Below are 16,141 nucleotides of genomic sequence, written 5' to 3' on the forward strand. Positions count from 1 at the left end.
GATGGCAGAAGTAGACTTGTATTGAGGAGAGTTGTTCCATTTTTTCTTTCTTTCACTACTTGCTAAAATACCACTGTGCCTGTTTGTTTAGAAGTAAACAGTATCAAATGTTTTGTATATATTTAAAGTATCAAATTTAAAAAAAAAAGAAATTAAGAATCAAAGAAAATAAAACTTTCTCTTTACCTGAACTCCTGAATTTAGAAGGTCATAATTTTGATTGTCTACATAATATGGGGCTTGATATTTCTCAGGGAAGTTACTCGAGTTACATAGTTTGAGTTAGACAAATGTACCCAGTAAAAGAAGGCTTTTGAGCTGAAGGTGATGTGAGATGAACAAAAAGGCTAAAAGCATGTCAGCAATATTACAGTAAGTATCAGATTTCTTCAAAAAGGAAATTGTGGAAACAGGAGGTCAGGGCAGCTTTAGTTCTGTGGAGAATAAGAACAATAGATACAGAGATCAGAAAGCAAGAGATGAAAATTAGAGGTATGCATGTCAGGAAAGAAGTAGTTCTAGCAAGTTCAGAAGATTTTAGTAATGTGTGTGCTAGTAGATGCTGGTAGCTTTATTTTCTTAGAGAAATGTTTATAGAAAAGAAACTGAAGGAAAGAAAGGTGGACTTTTCTTTTTAAATTAGGGCTACTGAATTATTGGGAACATAAAAGATGAGCACCCACTCCCCCCCAAAAAAACAAAGCAAAACAAAAGTGTTCTATAGCTCATTTTTTTCTTTTTAGGTTGAATCCTAAGTAGCCCTCTGAGTTTGCAATCAAGATTAAATAGTTTTACTTTGGTAGAAATATATTTATAAAGACATCAGCCATTACTTTAAACTTGTGTTTGAAGTCAGATTTCTTTTTTTTTTTTTAATTTTTATGTTTTAAAAGATTTTATTTATTTACTCATGAGAGACACAGAGAGAAGGCAGAGACATAGGCAGAGGGAGAAGCAGGCTCCATGCAGGGAGCCCGACATGGGACTCGATCCCGGGTCTCCAGGATCACGCCCTGGGCTGAAGGCAGGTGCTAAACCGCTGAGCCACTCGGGCTGCCTGAAATCAAATTTTATATCTAGAGGTAGGACTTTAAAATTGTGACATACCACTAAATACCATGCACTATACTAATGATTAGAGATACCAAAATGCTTTCTTCCTTGCTTGTCTGTGCAAAGTTTGGGTTCTAGCAGCAAAAGCATTTATACATAGAACAAATGGTATAATGAAAGGCAAATCAGTGATTCACAGTTAGGAAGGGATAATAAGCATCCGGACATTAGGGTTAGAGCATCAGGGAGGATTATTGGGAATACACTTGGGGGAGAGTTGGAATAGCCAGCCAAAGATCAGGAAATATTTGTTGCAGTAAAATATGATTTTTTAGATTTTTATTCATTCATTCATTCATTTGTTCATTCATTCATTCATTGATTTGAGACAGAGAGAGAGAGAGGCAGAGACACAGGCAGAGGGAGAAGCAGACTCCATGCAGTTTGCCTGACGTGGGACTCCATCCTGGGATACCAGAATCACACACACCCTGGGCTGAAGGGGTGGTGCTAAACCCCTGAGTCACCCAGGCATCCCTGTTTTTTTTTTTTTTTTTTTTTTTGTAATGTGTGTCTTTAGGAGACTGGCAGAGTTGGAGGGAAAAATATGATCTAGATCATAAAGGCTTTTTAATCTTGAAAACTCCAGAATTGTAGAGAGAAATGATTAGGAAATGATGCCATTCCCTTTGCATTTATTTATCATTTTGCTTTTAAGTTTTTTTATTGAGATGTTGCTGACATGTAATGTTAAGTTTCAGGCGTACACATAGTAATTCAATATTTATGTATATACAGTGAAATGATCGCCATACTAAATCTGCCTGCTATTTGTCACCTTAAAGGATTATTACATATTAGTGTATTCCCTGTGCAGTGCATTGTATCTCCTGTCTCATTGTATCTCCTGTCTCATTATTTTATTTTATTTTTATTTTTATTTTTTTTAAAGATTACATTTATTTATTCATGACACAGAGAGAGAGGCAGAGACACAGGCAGAGGGAGAAGCAGGCTCCCTGCACCGGGAGCCGGACGTGGGATTCGATCCCGGGTCTCCAGGATCACGCCCTGGGCCAAAGGCAGGCGCCAAACCGCTGCGCCACCCAGGGATCCCTCATTAATTTAAATACAGGAAGTTTGTACATGTATTTTCTACTTAGTTTGTACCCTTCCCCCTTTCTCTCCATCCCTTCACCCTCCTACTCTCTGGCAACCAGCTTATTATTCACTGTATCTGGGGGTCAGTTTCTGTTTTTCTGAGTCCACATATAAGTGAAATCATATGATATTTGTCTTTCTCCATCCACCCATGTTGTCACAAATGGCAAGATTTCATTCCTGTATCCATTCATCTGTTGATGGACACTTAGGTTGCTTCTGTGATATGGCCTGTTCTCAACAATGTTGCAGTGAATCATAGAGGTGCATATATCTTTTCGAATTAGTGTTTTCATATCTTTTTTTCAGATAAATACCCCGAAGTGGAATTGCTGTATTTTATAACATTTCTATTTTTAATATTTTGAGGAGCCTCCATACTGTTTTCTATCGTAGCCAGACTGCTTTGCATTCCTATCAGATGTGCATGAGGGTTCCCTCCGTTTCCCATCCTCACCAACACTTGCTTTTGTCTTTTTGATACTTGCCTTTCTGACAGGTGTGAGGTGATAGCTCATTGTGGTTTTGATTTGCATTTCCCTGTGATGAGTGATGTTGAGCAACTTTTCATGTGTCAGTTGGCCATCTGAAGGTCTTCTTTGGAGAATGTCTGTTCAGGTCCTCTGCCAGTTTTTTAATTGGATTGTTTGGGCTTTGTTCTTATTTTTCTAGTTCCTGTAGGTGTAAGGTTAGATTGCTAACTCAAGATTTTTTTATAAATTCTTAAGGCAGCTCTTTATTGCTATAAACTTCTTAGAACTGGTTTTGCTGCATGTTATAGAATTTTTACTGTTGTGTTTCCATTTTCATTTGTTTCCGTGTATTTTTTAATTTCCTCTTTGATCTCTTCATTGACAGTTTGGTTGTTTAGTAGCATGTTATTTAGCCTCCGTGTGGTTATATTTTCACCAGTTTTCATGTTGTGATTGATGTTCAGTTTAATACCACTGTGGTTGGAAGACATGCCTGAAATGATTTTAGTCTTCTTAAATTTACTTAGACTTAGTTTGTAGTCTAAATGAGAATTGTCCTAGAGAATGTTCCATGTGCACTGGAAGAGACTTTATTCTGCTGTTTTTGAGTAGAATGTTCTGTATATATCTATTAAGTACATCTTCTCTAACACGTTGTTTTCTTATTGAGCTTCTGTCTGGATGATATATCCATTGATGTATGTGGGATGTTAAAGTCCTCAATTATTGTGTTACTGTCAATTTATTCCTTTATGTCTTAATATTGGCTTTATATAGTTAGGTGTCCATATGGGGGGTGCACAGATATTTATAAGCCTTCTACTCTCTTGTTGGGTTGATCCCTTTCTCATTATGTAATGTTCTTTTTTGCTGCTTGTTACATTTTTTGTTGTTTTAAAATCTGCTTTATGTAATATAAGTATTACTGCACCAGCTTTCTTTTATTTCCATTTGCATGGAATATCATTTTCATCCTTTCACTTTCAGTTTGTATCTTTAGATCTAAAGTGAGTCTCCTGTAAACAGCATATATGTGTGTGTGTGTGTGTGTATAAAGGATATATATATATAAAGGATATATCCACTCACTGCACCCCACCTTGTCTTTTGATTGGAACATTCAGTTCATTTACATTTGAAGTAGTTATTGATAGATATGTACTTATTGGCCATTTTGTGAATTGTTTTCTCTTGTTGGTGTTGTAATTTTTTTGTGCCTTCCTTCTTTCATCTCTTCCCTTATGATTGGTGACATTTGCTCCTAGTGTTAAGTCTATATTCCTTTTTCTTCATTTTTTGGTGCAGCTTTATAGTCATTTGGTTTGTGGTTTTCATGAGATTCATATATAATATCCTTAGTGTATAGTAGTTTGTCATTTATGTGCAAGCATATTCTGAAAGCACTACATTTTAACTCCACCCCCCGCCTTTTATGTTTTTGACGTCACATTTTACACATTATTATCTTATGTGTCCTTTGGCTACTTATGTAGTCCTAGATGATTTTACTACTTTTGTCTTTAAAACTATATTTTAGCTATGTAGGTTGTTGACTCACTTTCTTTACATTATATTTACCATTACCATGATAGTTATGTATTGCCATTTTATTACTTGTTTTGTTGTTCCTGGAGATTTTCTCAGATCCTTTTTTGTCTTTGTCACTTTTGGTCTTTTGTTTCCACTGAGAGAGACCCCTTTAATATTTCTTGCGAAGCTGGTTTAGGGGTATGACCATTACTTTGAATTTTTTTATCCGGTACGTTGCTTATCTCTGCTTTGTTTAGTTCTTTTACTGGGATTTTGTTTTTTGTTCCTTCATTAAGAACATATTCCTCTTTCTCCTTATTTTGCCTCTCTCTCTGTTTCTGTGTGTGAGGTAGATCAGTTCTTCCAGTCTTGAAGGAGATAAGTTTTGCATATTAGATCATTTTGGCAGTCCTGAGTGGAAAACAAAGAGTCCTGAGTGGAAAACAAAGAAGTGGGAGGGGAAGTTTATTTGGAGGCATTTTAACAACCTTAAGGAGCAGTGTGAAGATCTGAAATCAAACAATGTCGGAATGAAGAGGAAGCAGAGTAAATATATCCAGCAATAAGAATCAACAGAATTCACAAGGCAGTGATGGGGGGTTGGAACCAATTTAAGATTAATTAACCCTGAGGTGCCTGGGTGGGTCAGAGTTGTGAGATTAAGTTCCCAGTCAGGTGTGGTGGGTGTAGAGTCTGTTTAAATTATCTCTCCCTCTCCCCTGCCTAATTGCATGCATGTTGTCACTAAATAAATAGATAAATAAAACAATTAAATCAATCCTAAATTTCTGTGGGATAAGTGGAGAATTTTAGTACCAGTTGGTATGAGAATGGAGAAAGTTTTGAGATAATTGTGGCACGTTAAGACGAGGGTGTTCCCAAATTAATATTAATTAGTATTATGACTTACTACTTAATTATTAATATTACATTCACTGAGTGTTGACATAGGTACTATTATTACCCTCATTTTGCCACTGATGAAACTGAGGCCCCCCAAAAGTTCATAACTTGTCCAAGGTCACAAAGGAAGTAAGAGTGAAAATTTGAATTTGGGAGATGATTACATTTTCCAGTCTCTTGGCTGCTTTATGCTTTTGCTTTTCAGTCATATGGAGATCTGATCTGTGAGATAAATTTGTAACTGGAGGTAGGGATTTGGGAGTTACCACCTCCAAGAGAGGGATGAAATCACTGGCCTGAGTGACATGTCTCTGCAGAATCCTTGGAGTTCATAGGAGTGCACTGAAGTTCAGAAAAGGAAGTGAGCTTGTATAGAAATTGAACCACCAGAAAGATAGGAGGAAAAGCCAGAAAGAATTGTATTACAAAAGCCAAAATGTATTTTTTTTCCTTAAGGAATGAAATCATTGAGTTCTAAAATCTTGAAAAATGTAGCCACAAAATCCAGTCACCCATGATGCTGGCCAGAGTAGTTTCAGTTCAGTTATTCAGAAACAAAATCTAAGGGGGTCAGGAAATGAAGGGAGGTGAGAGCATGAATTCAGAGAACTACCTGTACTTCCTGGAGAGATGTGACTGCACAGGCAAAAGAGAGATTGAATGGAAGCTAGTGGTAGATGTTGGGTTTTTCTTCTCATGTTTGAGACAAGATCATATTTATATGGATGTAAGGATCATCTGTCTAGAAGCAAGAATTAAAACACCCAAATTATAATTTGAAATGCTTTTAAACTTTACAGAACATTATACATCCATGGGCATACCAAGTTGGATTTCACAGTCTGGCATACTGCAATTGAAAAAGCAGCAGGTACAGATGGTAATGCATTACAGGATCAGCAGCTCAGCAAAAATGACGTTCCCATTATTGTGAACAGCTGTATAGCATTTGTTACACAGTATGGTAAGTATCAGAGTTTTTATTCAACCCCCAGAACTCATAGTATCATTCTTAGAGTTTTTAAGTGGTACCTCTATTGGACTGCATTAGAGCTCTTTATATTTGTAAGTACATCAATGAAAAATAAAAATGTAGCCACTGTTCAGCCAAATGTCATTCCTTCTCCCAATAAAATTTAAATCACATAATGTACTTTTACTATTTTTTTCTTCTTTTACATGCATAAAAAATTTAAATGCCATATTGAAAGAATATTTTGTAAAATGCATACTAAAAATAGGTAGAAGACTATATTTTTCAGAAGTTACAAGCCCATATAGTACATCTAGGGAAATGCAAATGGTTGCCTAATAAGCATGTCTTTAGAAGTGAACAATATGTAAAAGAATTTATTTTTTTGGTGCTATATATTCAAAATATGTGTGCACTTATTTCATTCAACATGCTATTGTTCACATTGTTTGCATTAAGAATCATGGTTATTGTGGTAGTTTGACATAATTTTAACAGGCATTTTTATGAATAGCTTGCAAGTAAAAAACAACTGGTTGACACATGGTCTAGCTTCATTTTAATTTGATATGCTATGATAATATTTTAAATATACGTGAAAAGTAAATAAAGTATGCTTTGATGCTTCAATGTTTATTTTCAAATTCCTTTAAATCCTCAAATTCCTTCTGTTATATATTTCCTTAATACTATAAAAGATAGAAATTTGTTAACTATATTTTTAATATAAGAATGTTTTCTACCTGTTAATCTGTAGATAAGTGCCATTGATTTAGATTACAAATGTGGGAAAGTAAAATGATCGATCTTATATTTTGGAAGGCAATTAACTTTAATTTTTCTTCTCTCAATATTAGAAGTGTCCTTGGGTGGTTTTAATTTGAAAAGAAGGTGTGATCAGTGAGAGAGCTGCAGTAAAACATGTGTTATTAGTTTGTTAACTTATTTATTGTCTGTTGTGTGCCAGCTATTGATCTTAGTACTGGAAATACAGCAGTGGGAGTAAAAAGTTAAAAGACAAAGCTGTGAATCATGGAATTCAGTATGAGAACTGACAGTAAACTCATATGAGCAAAATGTCAGAAATAACAAAGGCTATGAAGAAAATAATTTTTAGAAATTAAATTTATAATATGTGTATATTAATTTATTTTCTTCTGGGGAGAGTACCATTTTAAGTATTTTGCTTATTTCATATGTATTCTAAGTACAGTTATCATAGATACTCAGATTTACTATGTTTGAATTGTATATCTACTCTAAATATGTATGTTATCACATTATGTGGCTATTACTCTATGAAGTTCCTACCTGTGATACTAGGTCTATTATCCTTATCAATGGTAATCATTTGTTTATTTGAAAATGGAGGAGGAGGGAGGTTATCATCTTCATTTATTAGCCATTAAGTATTATTAGCACACTTGAATTTCATAGGTATATAAATGAATTACACACATATTATGTTTTAGCAAGAGTGTAACCTCATTGGGAATTTTCACATCATGTTAGTTTCATAATGGCATAGGGTCTTTCTTAAGCTGAGAAATGATTAAAATAACTTTATTAGCTCTAGTGTATCCAATTTAATGTTTCTCTGGGGAAATCAGAATTTTCTTTGTGGTGTTTCTTTGAATTTAAAATCATTAAGCATTAGATTGTTTTCAACCAAATTTCATACATTAAAACTACTTTGTAACTCTGGCACAAGGTACATTAACTTGCATATTAAAGTAATAAAGCCAATGAAAGACTTTTTATGTTTTGTTTTGTTTTTAATGAGCAGAACATGGGGAAAACCTCAATTTTACCAGGATGTATAGAAGAGAAGATATCATATGCACTTACAAAATGCCTAGTGAGGGTGCTTGGGTGTCTCAGTGGCTTAAGTGTTTGCCTTCTGCTCAGGTCCTGATCCCAGGGTCCTGGGATCAAGCCCCTAGTGGGGCTCCTTGCTCAGTGAAGAGTCTGCTTCTCCCTCTCTCTCTGCCCCTCCTCCCTGCTTGTGCTATCTCCTTTTCTCTTAAATAAATAAAATCATAAAAAAAGAAAAAGAAAGAAAGAAAGAAAGAAAATGCCTAGTGATGAACAGAATGCAAGTGGTTGACTCAGAGCTTAAACAGTTGCAATTATTTTGAACTTCCTGACGTTTGTATTAAAATATGAAGGCCATTTTTTATGCTCATAGTGTCAAGGTTTGAACTTGACTGAGTTCACAAATTTTTAGAGTTTTAATTTTTTGAATTAATTATAGTAGTTTGTTTTGGGGATAAATTATGTAAAAAAAGTTCACATGCAGTTAACTTGAGTTAGCTATTAGTAATTCACTCAACTAAGAACATAATATCTCAAAAACTTAGTTTTTTTTGTTTGTTTTTATAGAAGTTGCTTATAGTTGCTTATTCTCACATTAAATAATTTATTGAGCTTTTACTAAGTTCTAGTCACCATGCAGTTAACTGTATACAGAGAATAAGACATAATCTTTGCTTTCTGGATTTTTACAGATTTTTGAGTCAGAGACAAACCCCTGAGCAGTTACATCTCAAGTGTACAAAATTCTGTGGTAGAGAGGTTTAGAAATTGGTACAGGGTGAATTTCACCCAGAGTAGGGGTGGTCATAGAGATTTTCAAGGGTAAGATGTAGTGCCTGCCATGATTAAGAGAAAACAGGAGCTAGTTAGGAGAAGAAGGGAATAGGAATTCTAGGAGGAGGAACAGTGTGTGCCCATGTATAGAGTCATGAGGGAAGTTGTCTGTTGAGGGAACTTTGTGTAGTTAAATGTGGTCAGAACCTAATGAAAGAAGAATGGGCGATAAGAGGCAAGAGGGTTAAGCTTATTTGTGTAGAGCCTGAAACATTGTAATATATACTCATGCCCTTGAGGCTGTGGGAAGGTAGTATGCAGATTTTTAAGCATGTTGGTAACACCAGCAGACGTGTATCTCAGAACAAGCTGTTATCAATGTGGAAGCAAGCTGTAGGGCTACACAAGAGAAGGGGCAGGGTGTTGTGAAAATGTAGTGAGGAATTGAGTGCAAAAAATAACAGTATATGGGATGGAAAGAAGGGGACAGTTTTGAGAGCAAGGTTATGATGAAAAATATATATGACGTGTTTTGTTTTAACATTGTGAGAAAGAAAAGTTCTGACTTATAAAGGACTGAGGAGAAGGCACTGCTATGTGATGAGATACAGGAACAAGACAAAGAACATATTGGGATTGGTAGGTGAAATAGTGAATGGGGCAGGAGACTTAATTTCTCAGATTATTTTGATTTTTCCATGACAATAGTGTGCGTGTGTGTGTTGCATGTATGTTATAAAGTATCTATATATTAAAGTGTATGTGTGTATGTTTGAAATCTTAGAAATGAAAACCTAGATGTATGTAGTAGTAGAAGTGATAAAATAGGATGCAGTCACCCAGAGAATTTTGTGGGAGAGTCAGGAAGAGTTGAGACTTGAGGATGGATTTCTGGAATCATTAGTAAATACTAGATGGCAGTATAAATAGAGAACTGGAAGAGTCATCTAGAGGAGGTGGGAGGAAAGATATGGGGATTGTGATATTGTGATGTTATGAAAGCCGTGGAATTAAAATAATTTCAGCGGGGATTTATTTGGAGTGTCAAACACTGTAGTGTTTTATTCAGTGTTTACTCACTGAGTAAAAACAGAAAAGCACCTAGAAAATAGGATGTCATTGGTATATTTGATGAAGATGGTCCCAATAAAGTAGGATTGGACACAGAAGCAAGATTGTGATTCAAGGATGAACAAGAGCGTGAGATGGTAGGAAGCATAAGTACAGGAAACTCAGTGGGTTTTGGAAAGGGGAGAGACCAGAGACTTGGGAGAGGGTGGGGACAAGGTAACATTATTTTTTTGTTGTTGTTTATATCATCATTATTCCCATCACTACTCTTTATTCCTCTTCCTCTTATTCACCACTCCTCCTCTTCCTGGTAGTTTATATGGGGCACTTGATGAATCAGTAAGTTTGAAAAGGAGATGACCCTTGGGGCACTTGGGTGGCTCAGTTGGTTAAGCATATAACTCTTGATTTCAGCTCAGGTCATGATCTCAGGGTTGAAAGATCAAGCCTCATGCTGGGCTCTGTGCTCGGGGTGGAGCCTGCTTGAGATCTTGAGATTCTCTCTCTTCCTGACCCTTCCAAAAAAAAAAAAAAGGAGAGGACTCAGCTCTTCATCTTGAAGATGAAAATGTGGAATGGAAATTAATATACAAATATGAGTGCAAGAGCTTTAAAAAAAATATACCAAGATCTTCACTTTTATTGGTAAAACTGGAGACAAGCTTCAATTCTGGGAGACAGAGTGAAGATAGGGTGCTTGTGGTACCATGAAAAACTGGGGGAAGGGCTGACCAGGGGCTTGCTAACAGCTGAGGTTGAAGTACTTTGTTCATCAGGTTTGCATTTTAAATGCTAAAATTAGTGGGTGACGGAGCCTTTTCCCTCCTGATGTTAATATCAACTCTTGGTTAATGATTTTGTCTTGTTCAATATCCCAACACAAAAATTTTCTATTTCTAAGATATTAAAGTGGATTTTGATTTTTGACTTTTTTCGTTTAACTTTTTCTTAACAAAGGTTTAGGGTGCAAATATATCTATCAAAAGAATGGTGATCCTTTGCACATAAGTGAACTCCTGGAGAGTTTCAAAAAGGATGCAAGAAGCTTTAAATTGAGAGCTGGAAAGCATCAGCTTGAAGATGTGACAGGGGTGTTGAAAAATTTCCTCTCTGACATTGACGATGCACTTCTTACTAAGGAGCTCTATCCATATTGGATCTCTGCTTTAGGTAATCATATGATACCAAAGATAATAAATGCTTGCCTTCTAATTTGATAATTATTTTTAAAAATCTTTGATAATCTGAATATTGAAAGGAATGTACATAACGGCTTAGAACAGAAATTGTGCAAATATCAATATTTGTTTATATCTACCTCAAAAGAAACATATAGTAATGATTGCTAAATAGTGTGTTAAACTAATTCTTAGTTTTCAGATTTCTTAGTGTTTGCTTTAACTTTGGAAGTGTTTCAGTCAAGTCCATGTATGCTATTAATTTCTCTTTAAGATTAAAATGAAAGATGTAAAATAGGATTGGTTTTATACCATTTCCCCATTGGTTCTTTGCCTCTATCATTTATTCTACCAATGTAGGAGTACATAACAACATTTTTAAACTCTTTCCTTCTTCATTTTCCCTTCATTAATTAAAAAAAAAAAGCAACTTTGCTACAGTGTAAAATGATCTTAGAGAGGTAGTTTATTAAAATACTTACTGGGTTGATTCAGTAAAACTTCAATTTACATCTGTTAATTCAAAATAACTCCTTTTACAAAAGCATTACAAAAATGAAGCCTTTTAAACATGCTTTTATTTTTGTTTTTGTTTTTTTTTAAGATTTTATTTATTCATGAGAGACACAGAGAGAGAGAGGCAGAGACATAGAGAGAGAAACAGACTCAATGCAGGGAGCCCGATGTGGAACTTGATCCTGGAACTCCAGGATCATGCCCTGAGCCAAAAGGCAGATATTCAACTGTTGAGCCACCCAGGCATCCCTAAACAATACTTTTAATCTCACCTTTCTAATAGGACTATTTTCATTTTTATTATTTTGTATTATTTGTCCCCACACCTATAATTTATATATAATCCCTACTAATGAACCACAAACATTTCTCATGTATCTATAGTACTTTCAAAATGATTTTCAGTCTGCATTTTTTAATTAAAAAATTTTCATTGAACATTTTACTATAATTTACTAATACATTTCTCACTTGTATGTTTAATATATATCATGATTTTTTGCAAAATTCACCTTTGAATTTAACTATATGATGTTTCTCTGTTGAGAAATAGGCTTTTTCAATTAAAGTATTTATTTAATCTCAATGTAAATATGATATTTTAAGAGTTTAATGTAGAAATTATGTCATAAAACATCCACAGGTGAAAAACTATCCCAAGAATGACCCATATTAGTGTCAGTAAGAGGGGAATGGGATTGTTATTAAAATAAAGCTTTTCACAATTTGCCAGTCCAGAAGCCCTTTATTTGCTTCCTGGTATTTCTCAAATCAATAGGTTCAACTCTAATCAAAAAGAAAGTTGATTGCATAATTATATGGGATATAAAATATGGAATCAGATAATATATCTCTTTAAGCCCAATTACCTTGCCACCCTTATTTTTGTCTCAAGATTTTATCATAATTTATAAATATGAAATTATTTATAGCATCTCTATAAAGGCTTCCAAATTGTCTTTATTGTAAAACCAGTTATCAAAAATTTGAGGCAAATATACTTTTGCTCAATTATCAGGTTCTGTGACAAGATGTCTTTCATGTTGTCAATCTACCAGGAGGAGGTAGTTGGTAGATAGTAGCATGTATCAAAGAGAAATGTGTTCACTTTTTACTTGCGTGTGAATTCTTTGAGAATTTACTTGGAGAAGGTTTTGGATACTAGGTCAGATAGTCTTAAAATTGTTTGCTTTTAGATCTAGCATAGCTCACCCTGACTTATCAGAAGTGCTCTGTGTTGGATCTGACAAGAATAACCTGGAACTTTCTGGATGACCTCATATTAGGAGAGATCTCTTGGGTCCTGTGCATTGAGGCAAAGAATGCCTTATGGTGTCATACCACCTATTAATATTATCTATGGTCTCTTTTTCTAAGAACACCAATAAATTGTCTGAAGTCTGTGGCTAGCTGAACAGTTCATTGTATTTTCTATATGACCTGAAATCTATCTTAAGTTTTACTTTCAAATTACTTAAGCTTTGCTTTGAAAATATCTATTTTACCCTTATTAGATTTGTGAAAATATGCTGCACTAGCATGAATTCTTGTTATAAGTGTGGTAGTACTAACTATATTTTATTAAATAAATACCACTAGGGCAGCCCGGGTGTCTCAGCGGTTTAGCGCCGCCGCCTTCAGCCCAAGGCATAATCCTGGAGACCCAGGATCGAGTCCCATGTCAGGCTCCCTGTATGGAGTCTGCTTCTCCCTCTGCCTGTGTCTCTGCCTCTTTCTCTGTGTCTCCCATGAATAAATAAATAAAATTTTAAAAAATAAATAAATACATACATACCATTGTAGTTAGAAACTGGATGAGAAGAGAGTAACTGTTTGGATTGTATTGATTGTACTGTATTGATAATTCTTCATTCAATTCCATTATAGTCCTGTGAATATAATTTGGGTATTTTCCCCTTTTTTAGAAAGTCACCTGCTAGCACATTTAAGTCTATATGATCATGTTTACTTTTATAGACCTTATCAGCAGGCTTAATCAGTATAAAAGAGCTATCAGTTACAGTTTTAAATAGGAGTATACTTCAAACATGTACCACAGAGTTTCTACCTCCCCAGGGATCCTAATGCCCTTTATAAATGACCGTGTACTTTTAAAGAATCATTAATGTGCTGCTGGTTTTCTGTGAATAGAATAGGTAGGGCTAAGCAGAAAATCAAAAAATCTTGTTTCCAAAGGTAGTTGGGAATTGCAAAGGAATATATAAGTGCAATTCCCTTAAGTTACAAAATCAGCACAAGTTATTTATTTGAAGAATGGCCTTTAATTTCCCCTGTGACTTAGCAGGTCAGATCAGACCCTAATTACACATTTTCTAGAGTCTGGAACTTTCGGGGTTCCTGAGTCTAGTTTCTCCATATATTTGACTTCCACGGTTTGGAGAGGGGAGTATAATTCCTTCTCATCTTCCTCTCTATAACTAACTTAAGTTCTGTTAGTGACAGAGACAGAGGGTCCAACCTCCTCTCAGTCTGTGTCAGAGTTATCAGGGCCTACACATGACTCCTTCCATTGCCCCCTTCCCTTTCCCAAGGAGTTGGAGGTGCCAGGGTTGGTAAAAGGCCTTGTACATGGATCTGCGGAGTAATGCAATTCATAGCTTTGGGATGGTTCATAGTTTTGGTAAGACTTTTATGATTTCACAAGAAAAAAAAAATCAGAAATGTCATTTTCAAATAACAGTGAAATCTTTCCATAGCCAAAGTTCAAGTAATTTTGGTTTATCTCTCAATTTTCACTGCAATTTTAGTTATAAATTGAATATATTCCTATTAGTTGAAGTTCAGTAGTTCATAAAGTGGAAAATGAAATGCAAACCTGGGTTTTGAAAGTGCTTTGTTTTTAATTAGAAAGTATTAGAATTACAGCTTATAACCATGTAATATTGATGTAAATGCTTTTCCAGAATTAAAGAAGTTCAAATGTTTATTCTGTTGAAACTTGATTAGATCACTTAGTGAAATACAGTAATGAATATTGTTTTAAAATACTGTCAAAATGCAAATATATAATCCAGACTATTAGTTTAGGCCTAAAATTGTTTTGTTTTGTTTCGTTTTTAACCTCTAGATACTCAAGAAGACAAGGAAAGAATTAAAAAGTATGGAGCATTTATACGTACTCTTCCAGGGGTCAACCGAGCAACATTGGCAGCTGTAATTGAACACCTGTACAGGTGGGTGGTTTCATGAACTTTCCTAGACGTTTCAAACATGGTATTAGATAAGTCATTATTACTTAAATTTAAAGTAGTATAGCTAACTTTCTGTATGTGACTGAGAATTTCCCATCATATCTTAAAAATGGATCAATCTACCAAAAAGCTACTAGAATTGATAAATGTATTCAGTAAGGTCATAGGATACAAAACAAAAATACAGAAATCTGTTGCATTTCTAGAGACTAATAATAAAGTAGCAGAAAGAGAAATTAAGAAAATAATTCCATACATAATTGCACCAAAAATAATAAAATACTTAGGAATAAACTTAATCAATGAGGTGAAAGAGTTATACTCCAAAAAATATAAATGTGAGACCTGAATCAATAAAAATCCTAGAATAAGACATAGTAATTTCTTTGACATTTGCCTTAGAAACATGTTTCTAGATGTCTTCTTGGGCAAGGGAAACAAAAGCAAAATTAAACTATTGGGACTACACAAAATATAATGCTTTTGTACAACAAAGGAAGCCATCAACAAAACCAGGCAGCCTACTGTTTGGGGGAAGGTATTTGCAAATGATATATCTGATAAGGAGTTAATATTCAAAGTATATAAAGAACTTCTACAAATCAATGACAGAAAAACAAATAATCTGATTAAAAATAGGCAGAGGATCTGAATACATATTTCTTCAAAGACATACGGATGGCCAACATTACTTATCATCAGAAAAATGCAAATTAAAGCTACCATGAGATATCACCTTACACTAGTCAGAATGGCTAGTATCAAAAAGACAGAAAATAATAAGTGTTGGCAAGGATATGGAGAGGAGGGATCCCTCATGCACTGTTGATGGGGATATGATAGTGTAGCTGCTGTGGAAACAGTATGGATGTTCCTCAAAACATTAAAAATAGAACTACCATATAGTCTAGTAATTCCACCACTGGGTATTTACTTGAAGAAAGTAAAAGCACTAATTCAAAAAAATATGCACCCCTATGTTTATTGAAGTATTATTTACAATAGCCGAGTCATAGAAGCAACATTTAGTGTCCATCAATAGATGAGTGGATAAAGAAGTTAGCAAACAAACACAATGAAATACTACTCGGCCATAAAAAAAATTGAGGTTTTCATCATTTGCAATATGAATAGACTTAGAGGATGTTATAGTAAGTTAAACAATTCAGACTGAGAAAGACAAATACCATATGTTTTCACGTATATATGGAATTGAAGAAAGAAATGAACACAGAAGGGAGGCAGGGAGAAAGACCCCCCCCCAAAAAAAAAAAAGAAAAAAAAGCCAGATTCTTAAATACAGAGAACAACTGGTAGTTGACAGAGAGTAAGTGGATGGAAGGATGGGTGAAGAAAATGGTTTTACAATGAAATCCCCTGGGCACCTGGGTGACTCAGTGGTTGAGCTTCTTTGGCTCAGGTTATGATCCCAGGTCCTGTGATCGAGTCCCGCATCAGGCTCTCCAGCGGGACCTGCTTCTC

General features: G+C 34.9%; 1 protein-coding gene across 10 annotated transcripts in view; it reads left to right on the plus strand.

The window, feature by feature from the left end:
- Positions 1-16,141, plus strand: part of ARAP2 (ArfGAP with RhoGAP domain, ankyrin repeat and PH domain 2) — a 192,381-nt gene that overhangs the window by 113,002 nt on the left and 63,238 nt on the right. For all 10 annotated transcript variants that reach the window (XM_077879956.1, XM_077879929.1, XM_077879992.1 and 7 more), the window contains exons 20-22: positions 5,921-6,084; positions 10,711-10,923; positions 14,536-14,641. In XM_077879956.1, the coding sequence (XP_077736082.1) occupies positions 5,921-6,084; positions 10,711-10,923; positions 14,536-14,641 (483 nt within the window). The remainder of the gene's footprint in view (positions 1-5,920; positions 6,085-10,710; positions 10,924-14,535; positions 14,642-16,141) is intronic.

This window comes from Canis aureus, chromosome 2, assembly GCF_053574225.1.
Source record: "Canis aureus isolate CA01 chromosome 2, VMU_Caureus_v.1.0, whole genome shotgun sequence".
Classification (NCBI taxonomy): domain Eukaryota; kingdom Metazoa; phylum Chordata; class Mammalia; order Carnivora; family Canidae; genus Canis; species Canis aureus.